This window comes from Sapajus apella, unplaced genomic scaffold (assembly GCF_009761245.1).
Source record: "Sapajus apella isolate SASKATOON/1434 unplaced genomic scaffold, GSC_monkey_1.0 scaffold3, whole genome shotgun sequence".
Taxonomy (NCBI): domain Eukaryota; kingdom Metazoa; phylum Chordata; class Mammalia; order Primates; family Cebidae; genus Sapajus; species Sapajus apella.
In genome coordinates this window covers 24,483,970-24,502,880 of record NW_022436943.1, presented here as the reverse complement: position 1 = coordinate 24,502,880, position 18,911 = coordinate 24,483,970, and the positions used below count along the sequence as shown (strand labels likewise).

General features: G+C 37.6%; 1 protein-coding gene across 3 annotated transcripts; it reads left to right on the top strand.

The window, feature by feature from the left end:
- The first annotated feature begins 1,146 nt into the window (after positions 1-1,146).
- Positions 1,147-17,372, top strand: GDAP1 (ganglioside induced differentiation associated protein 1). 3 transcript variants are annotated; one of them, XM_032251039.1, is made up of 6 exons: positions 1,147-1,440; positions 2,142-2,334; positions 10,639-10,812; positions 12,084-12,178; positions 13,107-13,221; positions 14,465-15,072. In XM_032251039.1, the coding sequence occupies exons 1-6, from the start codon at positions 1,324-1,326 to the stop codon at positions 14,845-14,847; spliced, it is 1,077 nt and encodes a 358-aa protein (XP_032106930.1). In that variant the 5' UTR covers positions 1,147-1,323; the 3' UTR covers positions 14,848-15,072. The 3 variants fall into 3 exon arrangements, with proteins under 3 accessions (XP_032106930.1, XP_032106940.1, XP_032106946.1); XM_032251049.1 differs by having other exon boundaries at positions 1,163-1,440; positions 2,142-2,189; positions 14,465-17,372; XM_032251055.1 differs by lacking the exon at positions 1,147-1,440 and adding an exon at positions 1,473-1,594 and having other exon boundaries at positions 2,142-2,189; positions 14,465-17,372.
- Positions 17,373-18,911: the final 1,539 nt, after the last annotated feature.

The window sequence follows — 18,911 nt, the reverse complement described above, 5'->3', positions numbered from 1 at the left end:
CTAAGACAGTTCTTATCTTTATTGTGATTGTCTATTTCCTTGATTGTCTCTGCTGCCAGATTATATCTTGAGTGTCAGGTATCAGATCTTACACATCTTAATATTACCAGGAGCCAGCACAATGTCTGGAACATTGTAGGTGCTCAATAAATATTTGCTGAATAAATTGGACAGGGATTTATTCCGTGGTTATATTTATGCATATTACTGAAAGAGATTTTAAAAATAAACTTACTATATGATGCCAAATTTTCAGAGACTTACAATAATGACTAGACTAGTATAAAGTTATGATTCTGACCATGGTTATAAACAGAATGTTTATAACTTGCAAGTACAAGAGCTCTTGCTGAAGAGAGTGAATGCAAGAGGGTAAAAGAACTGATCGCAGATTAAGCAGGTGCACGAAGACGCCTCCTTCTGCCTCTCTCCGAGGCCGAGCAGACAAGGCCTCCAAACCAAAATGGGTTCCACCTTAACCTGTGAATAATACTAAGTGCCTACAACGTGACAGGCTGTTTTGAGTGTTTAACATTTTATTATTAGTTTTTCACAAAAATCTTTTGAGGGAAATAATAAAATTATTATTCTCACTTAGTAAATGGAAAAACCAGGACATGAACTTAGGCAGTACTGTTCTAGAATTTTTGTATTTAGTAACTAGGTTATTTTATATCGCCATTGTTTATTAGCTGTTTATGAGAAAAAACAATCTTTTTGCATGACTCCATAGTGGCATCTTTTTTTTTCTTCTACAAAGCACAGTTTAATTATCAAAATCAAGAACTTACTGTTTATACAGGACTCTATTCTACAGCAGTTAGTTAAATTTCGGAAATTATTCCATTAATGTCATAGTAGCATCTTATAACGAAAACTCATAGATCCTTTTCCTGTTGCTTTGTCTGTCCACCGGAATTTCCTTTCCAACGAAGGAACAAACTCCAAGGCAACCCTAAGTATCTTGGGAAATCGCTGCTTTTATACCTGAGCAACCTCCAAACCAAAGAGTAATTTGGTGTCACCATTTTTCCTTACTGCCCTTCATAACCAGGGACTCGTATTTTTTAAATTTTTTTCTCCTAAAAAAAATAACCGTTCAATTGCACCTCCCAGGTGCACTCTTAGTCTTGCCAGGGGCTTTCCGGGCACAGACCCCGCGTCCTCGCACAGCGGCAGCCGGCGGAACTACACTTCCCAGCGGGCCGCGCGCCCTTTTTCCGACAAGCACCACTCAAAATCCGGAGACGTCTTGCGGGGCAGTGTGGGAGGAAGAAACCCGGGGCGGACAGGCCAGGCCCGCCAGCGGTCTCACATCTCGAGATGGCTGGAAGGCAGGAAGAGCAGAGAGGGAGTGCGCCCTTGAGGGCAGAAGGCGCGGCCGACGCGGAGACTAAGCTCATTCTGTACCACTGGACGCATTCCTTCAGTTCTCAAAAGGTACAGGCCTCGGCGGCAGAAGGCGGCGCGGATCGGGCTTCAGCACCGGGACAGCTCCCACTGGGTCGTGCCCCGAGATGCCTGTCCTCCCAGAAACCCGCCTCCAGCGTCCTGACCCCCGTCAGGCGCTCCCTCCAGGCGGGAATGCGCACCTGTGGGTAGCGGGGAGAATCGGCCTGAGATGATTCTAAGTGGCTATGACCCAGGCATTGCCTATCGCGAAACGCGACCAAAAAAAAAAAAAAGCATCATTTTCAGTATTTGGCCTGGAGGCCTTGTCTGCTGGGCCTCGGAGAGAGGCAGAAGGAGGCGTCTTCGTGCACCTGCTTAATCTGCGATCAGTTCTTTTACCCTCTTGCATTCACTCTCTTCAGCAAGAGCTCTTGTACTTGCATGTCAGGCTCTTGTCAGGGGAGGACCTATAATCAGGTTTAAGACACCAAGAAAGTGGTGGTGATGAGGGTGGCTGTTTAATGAATACAATCGGAATCATTTTCATTACTTATTTTGTTCTCTAAATTATAAGACGGTAGAATATTGTTCTGTGCTTCCTTGTTAATTTCAGGAATAGGAATCTTTAAAACGACTGTTGAAAATGTTAATAACACAGGGAAGCCCAGAAAGGCTGCTTAGCGGTGTCCAGGGAAGTCATTTAATTGAAAGCTTACATGTGTTGTAGTAACCAGTGTGAACTCTTCCAGGTGCGCTTGGTAATTGCTGAAAAGGCATTGAAGTGCGAGGAACATGATGTAAGTCTGCCCTTGAGTGAGCACAATGAGCCTTGGTTTATGCGTTTGAACTCAACTGGAGAAGTGCCTGTCCTTATCCACGGGGAAAACATAATTTGTGAGGCCACTCAGATCATTGATTATCTTGAACAGACTTTCCTGGATGGTAATGTTAAGGCTACTTGTGATTTCTTGGATTTACTTTCAACACTATGTTACCTTTCTCCTTTTCTTTCTTTCCTCTCTCTTTCTCTTGTGTCATGATGGTGGTTTGGGATTAAAAACCTTTTCCATTTCCATAAGCACACAAATATCAAATAGGCCAATAACAAATTTGGTATAAGCTAGTGTAACACTACTTGAAAAAATTTCATGTAAAGTACAAATGTTAATGTTGAAACTTAAAAAAATTCACTTGCAAAAAACTGCAGATGTGTGGTTTGTGTTGGTGATTTCTTAGCCTTAAATTCATAATATTCATTATAAATGTACACTATGACAATCTCATCTAATATACAAAATGGGTTCCACCTTAAAAACGAGAGGGAAAAAAGAGCAATAAATCTTACAGGAGAATAGAATGTTAGTATACCCGAGTTCTTCGCCCCAGTCACTTCTGAATTGCTTGAATTTTGTATTTTTACTAAGGAATTATAGGGCTTAAATTTGTGTAGTGCATTTAAGTAAATCATTTATTGACAGCTTGTTATGTGTCAGACATTTTATAATTTCTATACTATGTGGTCTTCAAAAGAATCTATCTGAGACAGGCATGGTAGACAAGTTATTCCCATTTTGTATGTGAGGAGAAAGCAACAGGGTTGCCCAAAGTAATATAGCTATTGTATGGCAGAGTCTTTGATCTCTAAAGCCTTCCTACTACACTGTCTCCCATAGTCTTAGCCACTTACACATTGTCTTGCTTGTGTCTAATAATAATCCTTTGAAGTGAACTGTAGCTTCAAGGATTTACCCAAGATTACATAGCTGATCACAACAGACGTTGCTGAGAGCAGAACTTGGGGGCTCAGAGCTTCCAGTTGAGGGCTCTTCTAAAAAGACTGTGTATGAGATTCAGTTACTTTTCATCTGCCAGCAGTTATGTTGATGTTAATAGGGTGGGATGAAACCAGAATCTAGCCCCGAACTACAGGAAGCTGACAAAGAAAATTACTAGGACAAAAAAAAAGTGTCAGGTACTTAGAAGGAAAATGGTTATGAGCCCTAGATGATAGGCAGTGGGGCAGGGGGAAGCCCAGGGAATAAGATTAGCAATGGGCTACCCTGATTCTTAATCTAAGTGCTAGTCCCTTAGGATTGTGATTGGAGTTTTTAATTAAAGGTAGCTTTGGCCTCAACCAAAGTATTTCATGATGTGCTTCCCCTTCGTCTTTGTTTGCTATTCTTTGTAAATTTCTGTGCTGGGGACTATACTGAAAGTGATGACTAGTTCATTTAGGACAATTTTTCTCAATCTTGAGCTTTTTGGAAATGGATAAGTCTGTTAATAATTTCTATTTCTTGGGAGATGTGATTATAATTGAACAAAATAATTGTGTTAATAATTCTATTTTAAATGATCAAAAACTTTAACAAGGTATTCTAAATGGAAACTCCTATTTAAATTTTTTGGTAGCATTGCTTGAACTACTTGCCTCTACTATCATCATTCCCCTCCTCCATCCCCTCCTTACACTGTTTTTTCTCTAAGAAATTCAGTGATATAAACTATATTTACAACATAGTAATGTTACTGATTATTAGGTTTTCTTAAAATTTTCCTTAGTCTTTCTTTTTTGCTTTTAGTACAGAATAATAACACAGAAATACATTCTGTGTCCTGCTAAGTTGTATTAAATAACCAAAGGAAATGCTAACTTCTTTTGATTAGTATTCATTGAATTAGAAGAGAAGGCACTGTAGGCTGTGACAGGATGGAAATATGGAAACCACAGACCTTAATTTTGGTTGAGCTATTATTATAAGTCAGCAATCAAGAGTCCTAGCTTTTAGTCTGATGCTGCCACTAACTTGTTGAATATCTTTCAATCAATTAGGAAGGTTTAAAAATATTAAGGGACCTAAAACTTATGGTAGACAGGAAGACAGCAAGAAAACAATGGTTATATAAATGAAGGCTAAGTTATATAAATCAAGGTCAAGAAGAAATTTATCTCGGAGTAATGAAATTTTAAAAACAGTGTTATCACAATTATAATTAAGGTAGACAAACATCGTCCTATTGTCAAAGACGGGAAAGGTAAATTCTACCAACCCTTGCTACTCAATGTATGTTCCATTCATCCGTAGCATTGGCATCACCTGGGAGCTTGTTAGAAATGCAGAATCTTAGACCTCTCTGCAGATCATCAAATTAGACTCTTTAACAAGAGCTCATGTCATTCATATATACATTAAAGTTTGAGAATACTGCTATAAATTAGTGTTTAAGCTTTAAGCACTGGTGTAATTGACTGTCTTTAAATCTGGCAGAAATCTAGAATAGATTGTGAAAAGTTATTTAAATATGTTTTACATTTTTGTATATCTCAGTGAAAGGAACCAGTTTCAGTTTTACACTACTGGAAAATGTCACTAACACTTTTTAAAAAACTGTCTATTGTGTGCCAGGCATGGTTCTAGTTATAGTGTATCTTCGTTGAAGTAGAACATTTGAGATTACTTATACCCTTGTGGAATAAAGGGGCAGATATAGCTAGATGATTATAATGCACATTTGCAGATGAATAAACTACCATGTTAAAGAATATTAATTTATAGATTTCTTATACCAGATTACCTCTTCAACTATATACTTTCATTTTACTTATAATTGTTTTTATCATACTTTATTCTAAATGTTTGAATTGTACAGCACTGTGAGTACCATGAGGTTGGGAACAGTGTATCTTATTAAAAACTATCCCCAATGCCTTATACAGTGAATATTTCTTAATAGGTGCTTAATAAATATTTTGAATGATTAAAATTAATGCATTTTTGAGACAAGGGATCCATGGATAGGGGATCTTATAGGCTTCTGTTCTTGTAGGCTTCTGTTTTGACTTAAACCTAACGAGTCAATGACTTGAATAAAGACAGAAGATATTCTATGATTATATTTGTGAATGACAGAAAAGGTAAATAGTCAAAATGATAACTAACTCATAAAATATTTGTTATGGAAATACAGCAACATGGAAAAATAAAGTTTAACAAAGGTAAATGTAAAATGGGTATGAAGAAAATGGGTATGAGGCTTTTGTTTTAAAAAACCAGCTGCATTCAGAAAGGATGGGGAACCTGGTTGACAGTAAGTTGCCAATGTGAAAACAAATGGCTAGTGTGATTTCAGGTTGTTTGAAAATTATAGATTTGTATTGAGTACAGGGTGAGTTGTAACCCTGTACATTCTGAGCTGTTTGGAATATTTGGCATTTTGTCCAATTATGGATGTAACTTTGAGGAATGTTGATGAGATAGAATGATAATAAGTGGATGGATTTCATGAGGTGCAAAGTCGCCCATGGTCATGATAGGAGACTGAAAGTGTAGCCGTGCCTCTGAAGAACAGAATTTAGTGAACTAGTACGTCCTTCACTGTTACTTGCTGTCCTCTGTTACCGATCCACTGGGGATTATGCCAAAAATGATGACTTGCTGGTCTGGAGACATTTCTCAGCTTTTCTGTGTTTATATTTACATAGTTATATCCTTTTGCTTTTGGGATAGTTCATTAAATAGTTGGTAGTTTGATAGCTGAGGTGATCCTTTTCAAGCCATAGCCTGAAATAGTGAATATCTGTTAGATAATGGCTATGTATGAATTTTTTTTTTTTGGAAAGCAGTCATATGGAAGAATGGTGTAGACATGAATGATGTTCCTGAGGGCAAAAGTTGGGTCAAAGGAGGAATTTCGAAGTATTCAGTTATGGCTGCCAAACTAAGAGCTGGCCAAGAGCTATCTCTTCATTCTTTCAGTAATAATTTATCGGGTATTAATTGGGTGTAGGGTCCTGGGATACTTCAGAGATATTTTAAAGATCCTAAATCATTAGAAGCTTGCTAATCTTCAAAGATAATTTTTTTCTATAAATTTGGTGATAATTCCAAATCTGTCCTTAACATACACAGATGCTATTACTGTTCAGTTTTAGAGTCTTTCGTGTACATGGTACCACTTTTAGTCTGGGCATGTGGTGAAGAATAGTTATTTTACAGCAAGCAATTGATTAAGCTAGATGAGGTATGAGAGTAAGCAAACTAGGTAAACTGAGGAAGAATGGATGTGACAAGGTGAATGTACATACAAATACGGATTTTTCAATCTAGCTATTGTACTCATAACTTCTTTAAATAAAATTTAACTTGGCTACTAATCAAAAATATGTGAAATAACTATAAAATAATAGAATATATGATATTTATTATTAGCAAATAACTCCGGTAACCTGGAATCAAGGATGTCATAAGGTGAATAATGTATTTTTGTAATTTAATATAACAGTTCTCCAAACATCACATACATATCTTATGTCTAAGTATGTAATTTAAAGTATTCTAGGAAATAGAATTTGGTTTGGAAATAAACTATTCTAGCATGATATTAAAATCACATAAATCTTATTAGGATATGTAAATTTATAGATACAGTGTTATCTATAAAATGTAAATAAATGTTATATTTGAATTTCATCAAATATATTTAAAAAAGAACATTAATTCTGATTTCACTGTTAGATTAAAATAGTTATTTAAGGAATTACCAATTAATATTTACATTTATATTCATCAGTAAAAGGCTCTTATGTATAGTTGAATATAGGCCTTTTAGCACATATACTGAAATTGTAGATTACCACAAAGTATGGAGAAAATACACCATATGACATGGAAAAGAAGATCAGTCTTTAATAATTGTGTCAGTAAAAGTTGCTTTAAAAGTAACTTTTTTATACTCTTTGTGATTTGTCCAATTTTAGCAGACAGGTGGGGGTATTAAAATTCAGAAGTCCTCTTTCTATATCGTGTGCATCAAACAATTGGAACAAACTGTCTGATAAAGGAGTTTTTGCTTCCTTCATTATGAATGTTTCTGTTAAGTCTTAACTATAATACCAGTTAAAAATAGTTAAACATTTAATGTATAATACATACAATTTATTAAAAACAATGCTATAAATTTGTCTCAAAATCCTGGATGCATACACTGAACTGATATAATTTGACACCAGGTTATTATTATTTTTTCTCATCTGTATTTAGATTTGCTCTTTCTAGTTCCAGAGTTACGACAGCATTGAATTGTAATCAGTTACTAACTGTGTCTTTTGCCTCAGGTCATAATTTAATTGTTTAACATCATTATTATATATTTTTAATAGCCTAGTGTGTGACTAATTGAAGGGTACAATATTGTCCGGCTGCGTTATGCATATTATCTTATATACTGATGCAATCACTATACAGTCTAAGCAAAATAAACAGCAAAAGGCTAGAGTGAGGAATGAAACCTAATCGGTTTCCATTGAGCTAGTAAGGGAGACTTGAAAGTTGTACAAGTAGACCTAGGGGAGTCTTTCTTGAAAACAAGGCATAATAATGCCTCCTTTATCTGCCTTTACTAGGAAACATGGGTAACCAGAGTAGTGAATTTAGTAAAATAATGAAAGCTTATGCCTTTAAGCCCTTAATTTCTTTTTATTTTTTACTCTTGGGAAAACCCAATGTAATTTTAAAAAATGGCTCAGAGCCATTGTTATTTTACTCAGCATTACAAGGACTTGAGAATGTACAGGCCCATTTATCTCCATTACATGGCTACAGAATGCTTTTATTGTTTCTTTCTGATTTTTTTTTTTTTTTTTGCTTCTTTTGGTTTCTTCTGCTATTTGTCAAATCTTTCTGCTTTATGTCTATCTGCCGGTTTATAATTTGCTGCCTAAATTTGTGTATAAGATAAAACTTGTCTCCTACTCAGTTCTTCTAGGAGGTCAGGTCTTGTGCCAGCTTATTTGTTCTTCCAGCTTAATCACCAAGCCTTAATCCATTATTGCAACCCCACTCCCCAGTGCTGGGACCTCCTCTCATTGCCTGCTTCTTAAAACTCTCTAATTCCCTATCCTGCCCCAGTATGTCTTAACGTTGTTTTTCCACTCCTGATTGAGGTTGATTACTGAGAAAAAAATTCTTGCCTTTAGTATTTTGATAAAAGTGCTCTATGGAAGGACTGGAAAATAAAATAGGATTGAGGGGGAAGATCTCTATAATTGAAAGGAAATTCCCAGTTGTCTTTTGAAAAGCTGTTTTCAGAAGCAGCAGACACTGTTGTGCTCTGGTGTGAGGAGGAGGATGGCAGCGCAGTGCCCACGTGATACTGAACAAGGCATCCTTGACGTGCCTGAGGAGGCAGGGAGATGGAGAGATAAGTTGGGTTCAGTGTGTATCTTATGCTCTGACAGAGTGCTTCAGGAAGTAGTTAGATAGTAATGGCACACTGAGTAGAAGAAAATTATTTTCATGGATTTAAACATTTGTCCTCCTTGAAGAATTTGGGTTTGGCCAGATGGAACTTCACCAGAAAGCAATTAGACATTGTTTTTCCTGCTCTCATTCACTTTCCTAGGAAGGAAATGATATGCTCTTCTGGAGAGAAGCCCCAGAGACTGGCACCAGAAAGCAGTCAGAGCCACTAGCCATTACTTTGACCATATGGGAAGCATTTGAAAATGTACCATTTATGGTTATTAGCCTGAGGTTCTTGGGCCCCTAAAGCATTAATTCTTAAACTTTTTGGTCTCTAGAGCCTGTTGTCTCTGAGGACACCAGAGAGCATTTGTTTATGTGGATCATAACTATCAATATTTACCATTTAGAAAGCGAAACTGAGAAAGCTTAAAATATTAGCATACTTAAGCACAATCCCACTAGCTGTCAGAGTGATGGAGTCATCTTTCCTGTAGCCCCTGGGAACTTCTGCTGTACACTTGAGAGAGAGTAAGAGTGAAAAGCAATTAACATCTTAGTATTTTGGTAAAAATAGCTTTGACTTTGTAGATTCCCCCACAAATGTTTTAGGAAAAGCCAGGGATCCTTAGACCACAATGTGAGAACTGTTGCCCTTAGTGGTTTATGAATAGAATTCAGGAGATTTGAGATCTTGGATGGGGAATAATTGTATCTCTATTTAAAGGAATCATTTCCTTCCATTTGCAATGTAGGCACAATCCATGGCAATATCAGGAGTGCCTGTAGCTTTGATAACCAGTAGAAATCACGGATATGTTCATAGTTAAGTTATTGCAGATATCTTAATACTTTGAAATTGTGGTAGTTATTAGACCTGACATTTTTTAGGGGCAGTTTGAGAGCCAGAGGTAGGAAAAGATTCTGAAGGGACATAGCCCTGACCTTTGGGTTGCATCCTTCACTTTCATTCTTTTTGGATAGTCTCTGAAATGAAAATCCTTTGAAGATGTTATGATGGTATAATCAAAGAGAGCTTTACATTAGGAATCAGATGACTTTAGTTCTAGCTCTGCCTCTGATTAGCTGTGAGATCTTGGGAGAGGTTTTCAGCCCTTGCATCTCAGTGTACTTTTTAACTACTGCAATACTTCTCCAGCTCAAGTAATCTATAATAATTGGAAATTTTGGAATGTATTTATTATAATTTATTAAACATCTACTACATGTCAGACATTATATTAGGCACTGGGGATTTAACAGAGAGCAGTACATGGTCCCTACCCTCAAGGACTCTACAGTCTGGATTTTCACTAGCAAATAAGGATATATATAGAACCCACTTGCCAGAGATAATTGTTAGAAATTCCTGGGGAAAGTGCACCTGATATATTTGAGCAAGTGCCTTTCCTGTTCCATGTGGATTGTCACTTCACGCTCCCATGTGTCAGCAGGGTCACTCTTGATGTTGGTTGGCACCTAGAAAAGAGTAGCCCCTGATTATCTTCCCATAGTGAGTCCTCATTCAATTAACTAAACTTCATTGAGTGCCTAAAGTGTGTGAACTGTGCTAGACTCTGGATTGCAGGTTCCTTTCCCTGAAGACAATCATGGGGCAAAAAGATGCAATGAATTACAGTGTGGTAAGGGCTGTAACAGAGTGTTTGTAATGTATTATGGATGTATAGAAGAAGGCACACGTGAGCCAGTCAAATATTGGCAGTTGTAGGAGTAAGGGAATGTTTTCTGAAATAAATGGCATAAATAACTGGGCCTTGAGGGCTGAATGCAGTTTGCAAGGTGGATAAATGAGAGAACACCAATGTGATTATAATTTGGGATCTTGTCTGGTGCATCAGGCCATTTCAAACTTTGAATGTCTGGGGAGACAACATTTTTTGAATATACAGATATGTTGAAAATGATTGGTTAGTGTTTTTGTTTTGCTTTTGAGTGTAACAACTCATTTGTAACTTTTTCTTCAATGTTTGTGTGTGCATTTTAGAAAGAACACCCAGGTTAATGCCTGATAAAGGAAGCATGTATTACCCACGGGTACAGCATTACCGAGAGCTGCTTGACTCCTTGCCAATGGATGCCTATACACATGGCTGCATTTTACATCCTGAGTTAACTGTGGACTCCATGATTCCGGCTTATGCAACTACAAGAATCCGTAGTATGTAAACATTTTAAAGATCTGGAATTCTGTCTCACACTTTCTTTTAACTCATTTTGAGACCTAGCATGTTTCATGGTCACTAAAAAAAGATTGGGAATAGGGTTGTTGAGTTTGCTTTATGGATGTGCATATTATGGATCAATCCATGAACCAGTCAGATTAATCTGTGCTTAACTTGCTCAGTTGGACATATATTGTCTATAGGACCTGATATAGCTTCTGGCTTTGAGGGCCAAGCTTGGATAAAACTCAGAAGAGCGGGTTATGGAAAAGTAAGGAATATAACATGTTCTCATGAACAGATGGACTAGGAATCTGAAGATCTGGGATGTGCCTAGAATTATGGGCAGTTGAGTTCACGTTTCTAGTCCTTAATTGTCGTTTCATTATGTGAGGAAACTGGACTAGAGGGTGTCGAACTATTACTCTGGCTCTATGTTCAGTGATAGGAGATTTATTGGGATTGATTTGTGACATCCAGCTTTCTGCCTTCTTCTTGTCACGAGGATAGTCAGTGCATGATCTGTGGAACAGGAGGTGTGCTTTATAGCACAGGTGATTGGGGATAAGAAGGGAAAGGATGGTGGCAGGGGTCACACTTTGGGAATGCTGATCAGAAACACTCAAACTCAGATCTCCTAAATCCAGAAACCATTTTTTCCCCATTGTATGATACTCACCTTTATTATTCTTAGACTATTTTTTTCCTTTTTGATACATCCCCTTTTCCTCTCCTCTTCTCTGCCCTCCTTCCTTTTCACCGCTTCCTTTTTCTCTCTTCTCTTCCATTCTCTTCTCCACTGCCTCTCTTCCTGCTTCTCTTTCCTCTTATTCCTCCTCCTCCTCTTCATAAATACCCTTTATATGATTTGAAACAAGAGTTCTGACTATAATTCTATCACCTATAGTTAATATTTTAAAAAAGTAAGGCTTTTTCCTCTCTTCATACAGGAGTTCATTATAGAAAGCTTGAAGGGTAGAGGAAGGCAGAGCAGCAAGCCTGCACTGAGCACTCTGAAGTGCTGGGCCTTGGCTCTAAGTGCTTCCCACGAAGCTTCTCATTTAGCCTTTATCCTGCTTGGCAGATATTCTTATAGTTCCATTTGAAACATGAGGAAACTGAGGCATAGACAGGGTAAGCCCAAGTCAGAGAAGCAGGACATGAGCCCCAGAGCTCATGCTCTTGTCATTGAGTTTCTCTGCTTCTCCTTGTTTCTGGTGTAGAAGGGAGAAAATAATTTTCTGTTTCCAAAATGTTTTATTATTAGGCCAGATTGGAAACACAGAGTCTGAGCTGAAGAAACTTGCTGAAGAAAACCCAGATTTACAAGAAGCATACATTGCAAAACAGAAACGACTTAAAGTAAGTCAGTCAGCTGTCTTCAGTTGACACACCCTGCATGTAGTAAATGTTCTACTTATTGTAAAGCACCACTATTTCTAGAACATCTCTTAAATATTGCAGTTCACTAGTGCACATGTTACCTTTGGCTTATGTTCTCCTTTTAGAAAGAATATTTTATTAGATTTGATATTGAAACATGATGACAAGTATGTAACAAGCAGATATTGAGCATGCTGGTTGCCAAAACAAGTTATGAAATGCAAAGGAAGTTTATAACATATTCTAGAATCTGTCATTTCAGGTATTCCACCACTGTAAGGCCTCACTAGACCTACATCCCTCCAGGTGTCACACTGACTTGCTTTGCCCCCCGACGAGTGTGTGTTATGGTCAGCCTTTCTCCTGTTGATTCCTTCCTCGGGCCCAGCAACACATGCAAACTTCTCTCATATTAAAATTGTAGAAAATAGCAGCACTCCCAACCCTCCCCAGCCTCCCACCTTCCTTTATCTTATCTTAGCTAAATGAGCTCCCCAGAAGAAATACTTGCACTCACAGTTACTTGACTGATTCTCCACCAGCCCTTTAACTCCTTGCACTCAGACTTTTCCTCGTCTCTGACCCTTCAGCTACTCTTTCAATTACAGCTGCTGGAACTCTTCTTCTGAGTTGCGCTTGGCAGATGCCTCTTCATGTCCCTTCCATTCTTTGCCTTCTCTGGTTATCTGGCCTCATAGGAGCTGCCAGTGAGTGGTGGCATTTTCACAGTTGGAATATTTCCCTTCAACTTTGCTTTTTTTTTCTTTTTTTTTGGCTGAGTTTTTCTATTTCTTCCCATTGTCTAAAATAAACAGGCTCAACTCTGTAAGAATTTATATCTGCTTTGGTTTACCTAGGTTTTTTTTTTTACAGGTATAAATAATCTTTTTTTTTTGTGGTTAATTAGTCAAAGCTGCTCGACCATGACAATGTCAAGTATTTGAAGAAAATTCTTGATGAGTTGGAGAAAGTCTTGGATCAGGTTGAAACTGAATTGCAAAGAAGAAATGAAGAAACCCCAGGTAGGTTCCCATATATGTTCTTTTTCTCTTTTCAACATCAGTATTACTCATGGGAACATTCTTTTTGAGACGGAGTTTCGTGCTCGTTACCCAGGCTGGAGTGCAATGGCGCGATCTCGGCTCACCGCAGCCTCCGCCTCCTGGGTTCAGGCAATTCTCCTGCCTCAGCCTCCTGAGTAGCTGGGATTACAGGCATGCGCCACAATGCCCAGCCGAGTTTTTGTATTTTTAGTAGAGACAGGGTTTCACCATGTTGACCAGGATGGTCTCGACCTCTTGACCTTGTGATCCACCCGCCTCGGCCTCCCAAAGTGCTGGGATTACAGGCTTGAGCCACCGCGCCCGGCCCAGGAACATTCTTAAGTCTCACCAAAAACATTCAGTAATCTGCTTTTCATTGTTGTTATTTATGGGCAGTTTTAATTATGATAACAACAATCATATTGCACCCAGAAAAACCCAGGTGTCTAATTGTAACTCAATCTGTATCTATGTGAAGGATTTTTCTGCACAATTTAAACTACACTTGGGAGAGTTTTACCTAACTGTTTTACAAATTTATAATTACAGTAGTTTGGTTGAATAACTTGAATAATTGCTTGAACATTCCCTCTAGTTTTTTCCTTAGGCAGGGAGACAGCCTCCAGTCCAAAGTGTACTAAGGGGCCAGCACTGGGCATCTGTAGACTGGCTGGTGAGCATGCATGTGCCAGTGAACGGACTTCAGGGTTAAGCCACAGGTGGATACACATGGGCCATTTGTGCTACTCTGACTAGAGTTAAAGACCATGTTACCTGTCACAAATGCTCTTGTACTTTAAATGACTAAGAACATAGCCACCAAGTCTTGTTTCAGACTCAGCTTTATGGATTTTTCTAAAACAGAACTGTTTTTTTTAAACCATTACGAAGTATCTTTTAACTGGCTTAGAGGCTCCCAACCCCTTAGTATCCTTTACAAAGTGATAGGTTCAAGTGGCTGCAATTTTACATAGGGACCTGGATGGCTGACAGATGCCAAGCAAGTCTCCTTTAGCTTCAGATACATTTGCTTGGACTTTTTTTTTTTTTTTTTAAAGCATGAAATTACTCTCTGAGTGTGGTGGTCAAGAAAATAAATATATCATGGCCTTCATCTTTTGCTATACTCATGCTCACCTGTAAGGATGAGACCACTGATGCCAGCTGGAGTCTGTCTGTAGAGTGCTTGCTTCTAATTCTCTATGTCCCTTTCTCTAATTAGAAGAGGGCCACCAACCTTGGCTCTGCGGTGAGTCCTTCACCTTGGCAGACGTCTCACTCGCTGTCACATTGCATCGACTGAAGTTCCTGGGGTTTGCGAGGAGAAACTGGGGAAACGGAAAGCGACCAAACTTGGAAACCTATTACGAGCGTGTCTTGAAGAGAAAAACATTTAATAAGGTTTTAGGACATGTCAACAATATATTAATCTCTGCAGTGCTGCCAACAGCATTCCGGGTGGCCAAGAAAAGGGCCCCAAAAGTTCTTGGCACGACCCTTGTGGTTGGTTTGCTTGCAGGAGTGGGATATTTTGCTTTTATGCTTTTCAGAAAGAGGCTTGGCAGCATGATATTAGCATTTAGACCCAGACCAAATTATTTCTAGGCTTGTTGGGATCTTGTGGTGGCAGCTCATCCAAGCATTTAGCTAGACCTTATGATTGCCCATAGCTCTCTGAGTCTGTCTTATTGAGTAGTTAGCATTATTTTTTCCTAAAATTCAGGTCATCTTTGTTATACAACACAGGAGTTTAGATTGCAATAGGACACAAAATTGCTTCATTCTACAACTGCCAGTTCCAGGCAGAAATAGCAAGGCAAAGAGATAAAAGTAGGAAAAATGAGAGAATGAAGTCGGTGTAGGGTAGAGCAATAGAAAATAATCTTCGGGAGCCTCCAGCATTCATGGCTGCCTGTCCCATTGCTAACCATCACATTTAGCTACCTGTGGCCACTGCCCACACATATACTTCTGTAATTGAGAACGCTTAGGAGAGAACTAGGGAATCACTGGGTGTAGTGGGCTGGAGAGAACCTCAGGCTTTATATGTATGGCACCTCATTTGACCTCAGTGTTAATTTTACATGCTTATGAAACACACGCATTGCTTTAGTAAGACTAAATGCTTATATACTTGGGAATGCGATACTCATCGGAGCACATCTGCCTAACATTTACTTAAAAGTTGTAAGTGATGTTAAGATGATTCCTTCCCATTTCATATGGTTCCCAATTTGAATTACCAAATGGTAATGGTTCCTTACTGTTTTAGATGGTGCCTGTGAGATATCATTTCTCTGGATGATCATGTCCAGTCAGTGGAGTTAGGAAGGGTGGCCTCTATAGCCCTCTTTATGCATGTAAGTGGCATTTAGATGAATGTCCCAGCTAATCACTAGCATGTCATATGGCTGGGTAGTGGGTATTTTGATGATCTGGGAGTACCAAATATGATCATTCTTCATTTGGGGAGGCTGGTGTGTTAACACAAAAATTGTTGTCCAGATCTTTTATCTGTTTGTGATCATCAACAAGGACTTGTTAGAAAGATCTAGTCTTAGCACTTGGCAGTTAATCTAGGGAAGATGAATTAAATGGACAGATTGTGATGCATACTTGAATTCACTCATGTATGTTTAAGGGATTCGGGTGGGGGGGATACCTCAGTTCATCTGGAAGGGACAGTTCATGTGTCCCATGAATAACCATGGAACTGCAGCAAATGGTTCGTGCTCAGAAAAAGTCTTTCATGGTGACAGAAAGGCAGTTTCCCTGGAGCTGGCCATGAAGGCCTTAGGAGCCATTTCCAGTGTCTGGTGGGTAGCATGCATAGAGATGATGTGCTTAGGTCCCAGCGAACAACAAAAAAGCTTACTTGGACTGTCTTAGATGGGCTGCACGAAATAGCCAAAGAATGTACTAACTTTATCATTAATAAGAAAGTCATATCTGGGAAACGATTCTTTGCTGGTAAAATGATTCTCTGATTCTATTTTGATGCTGTAATTCCATTTCATGAACCAGTTGTATTAGAAAATCTTGATGAACTATATGTTCCCAGTTTACAAAAAATTAATAAAACCTCCAGAGCAAACTCAGTCTAATAATAATTGAGTAGCAGCTTTTATAATATTTTAAATTTGCACATTAGTGTGTCGTCATATGGAGTGTCTGAACCTGTTAATGGGACATACCAATCCATGTATTCATAAGAGCCATAGAATTTATTATTCATTAATTTATAGTGTTTGAGTTCTTTATGTACTCTGTTAGAAACAAGAACCAAGACGTGAAGAAATAAAAATTGGATTTTTGTAAAAACCTTTGAAGGATAGTTACCGGTGAAACGGTTGTTGGTTAAGAATAGAAGTCCAGGGTTAACTTTTCCTTCAATTTATTTTATTCCTGAATCATAGGGAATCTTTTTAGAGTGTGTTTCTAATTTCTTTGTACAGTTTCTTTGGAAATACATTAAAAGATAGTGGCAATTTCATGTGTTTCATGGATACTCTTGAGTTTATGTGTTTTTGTTTAGGGACACAATGACCACTAGATGTCGCTGTTCATCCAGGTGCCTGAGATTGGTGTTTTTGTTCAGCAACCCTTCCAATATGTTTCAAGCAAAGATAGTAATGACCTCAGTTTCTGAAATAAGGGCATCTTCATCGATTATTTATCTGTTTTTTTTAAAAAAGCTGAGGCAAATGTGACTGATTCATAATGCTTTGAAAGGGATTACAGTACCACACAATGTCAAGCTAGAGTTAAACATACACTATTAGCTAAATAGACATTTTTATGTATTTTGTTTTTCATGATCATTGGTGACTGGTCAGTGTATTCCTCAATTTCCAAAATTTGTATAAATATCACAATTAGAAAAATGCCTGAGGTACTAAAGTTAGGTTGGCTATTTGTGTCTTAACACACATAAATACTATTGTTATTGCAACAAATGCCTTTTGAATCCATTTTTCATAATTGCAGATAGTTGTAAATTGCTTGCTTAATTTTTAGTAATTATTGCTGTTGACACCAGAGTTGTAGATTTTTGGTGTTGTTGAATGCAATAGAGAGATCTGTAAGATCAATAAAAGTAATTGGAAAATAAATATGAACCCTAAAACAAAGTACTCATTTTGTAATCTTTTTTGGAAAACAGATGTACTTTTTAAAATTTAAAATCAAAGCATCATGTGGTAATTAAAAGGGCAAAATAAGCAGAGGTTAGATATTCAAGATATTTAGCTATAGGATGCCATATTTTCTTTATAATAAAATTGCTGACTCATGCTTCATTTAAATATGCACACTTAAAATGAATGGCAGTCTAAAAACTAACATTGATCCTTCTCATTAAAATAGCTCTTTTGCAGCTAGCCACCAACCAGGGGAGAGCAAGAAAATGATGAACACTGAGTATTTATCTTTGCAAAATAGTTTTCTTACATGTTTACTGAATTTCAAATATTACTCATATTTATGTATATTTTTGACATAGCTAATTCTCTTTTATTGAATATGGATTATGAATATTCAAATTACCTTTCACATTTCTAGCTTGGTAAGCCTAGCCATTCAATCAAGTAGAAATTACGTACTTTCATTTTGCACTGAACAAAGCAAATTAAATGCGAGTCTAATTGGCATTGTTTTCCTTGAGTTTACAGACAAGAACAAAGGGCAACAATACTGAATACTCGTGGAAAGACATCAGAATATGTAACTTTGTAGTCTGCTCAGAAAAGAAAAACAGTATGGTAAAGACATGAAGGTCAAATTAATGCAATATTCAGACATAACTATCATATTGTTTATGCCAACCATTGGTCCATTTACTTGATCTCTGCTTACCCATATCAGAATGTCTTGATTTTATAATACTCTAGAACAGTTGTTTCACTAGGAGGGTAGCAGATTCCAAACCAAGTGAGGACGCATAATTTCTAGTGTGAGGATAGTAGTTTTAATTATGTAATACATTATGAAAATGAAGAGAAGGAGTGAAATAACTCAGTTTGTGGATTGGAAAGACAGTGCACGGATGACAGCAATATCCTTTATTGATTGCACCTAAGTTGGGGCCTGACTGTGTTAGGGAGGGAGGAAAGATTGGCATTGATGAGAAGTCAGTGGAGTAGAGCAGCTCTGCAATGCTTGAGACAAAACGTGCCTGCAATGGGCCTTGATATACTCTTTGATTCAGGTAGGGTGGTTTATCTATCTCATTCACATTACCTTATCTTAAAACTCCTTTGGGAAAGTTGTAAGTTTTTGTCTTCAGCCTTTTTATTGCTTATGCATTGATTCCTTAATTGCAATGTGCTGTCATTAAAATCGCTAGTAGGAGAGTCAATAGTATGGGTAAAAATATAAAGATCTTAGCAAAACATAATGCAAAGGGTCAGGTTTCCATGCCAAAAACAGTATTAAAATCCATATATGTAAGTTAATTTTTAACAAAGTAAAATTTCAGGTATATGGTCAGCATGTATAAGTATAGTTTTTTTGTATCTTCAGATCAAACTATCTTGTGAATTTAAGAATCTGATACTCAACAAAACTACTTGTAAACATTGCCAAATACATGTCATAAAAATATGAGGACATGTTTTTAGAGAGCCTGCATTTACTAAGTTCAGTGCTGGAAAGAAAATGAAGGTTTGCAT

Coding starts and splice junctions, on each gene's coding strand:
- GDAP1 (XM_032251039.1), top strand. CDS start 1,324: ATGGCTGGAAGGCAGGAAGAGCAGAGAGGGAGTGCGCCCTTGAGGGCA. Junction 1,441..2,141: donor ATTCCTTCAGTTCTCAAAAG/GTACAGGCCTCG, acceptor GAACTCTTCCAG/GTGCGCTTGGTAATTGCTGA. Junction 13,222..14,464: donor AAGAAATGAAGAAACCCCAG/GTAGGTTCCCAT, acceptor TTCTCTAATTAG/AAGAGGGCCACCAACCTTGG.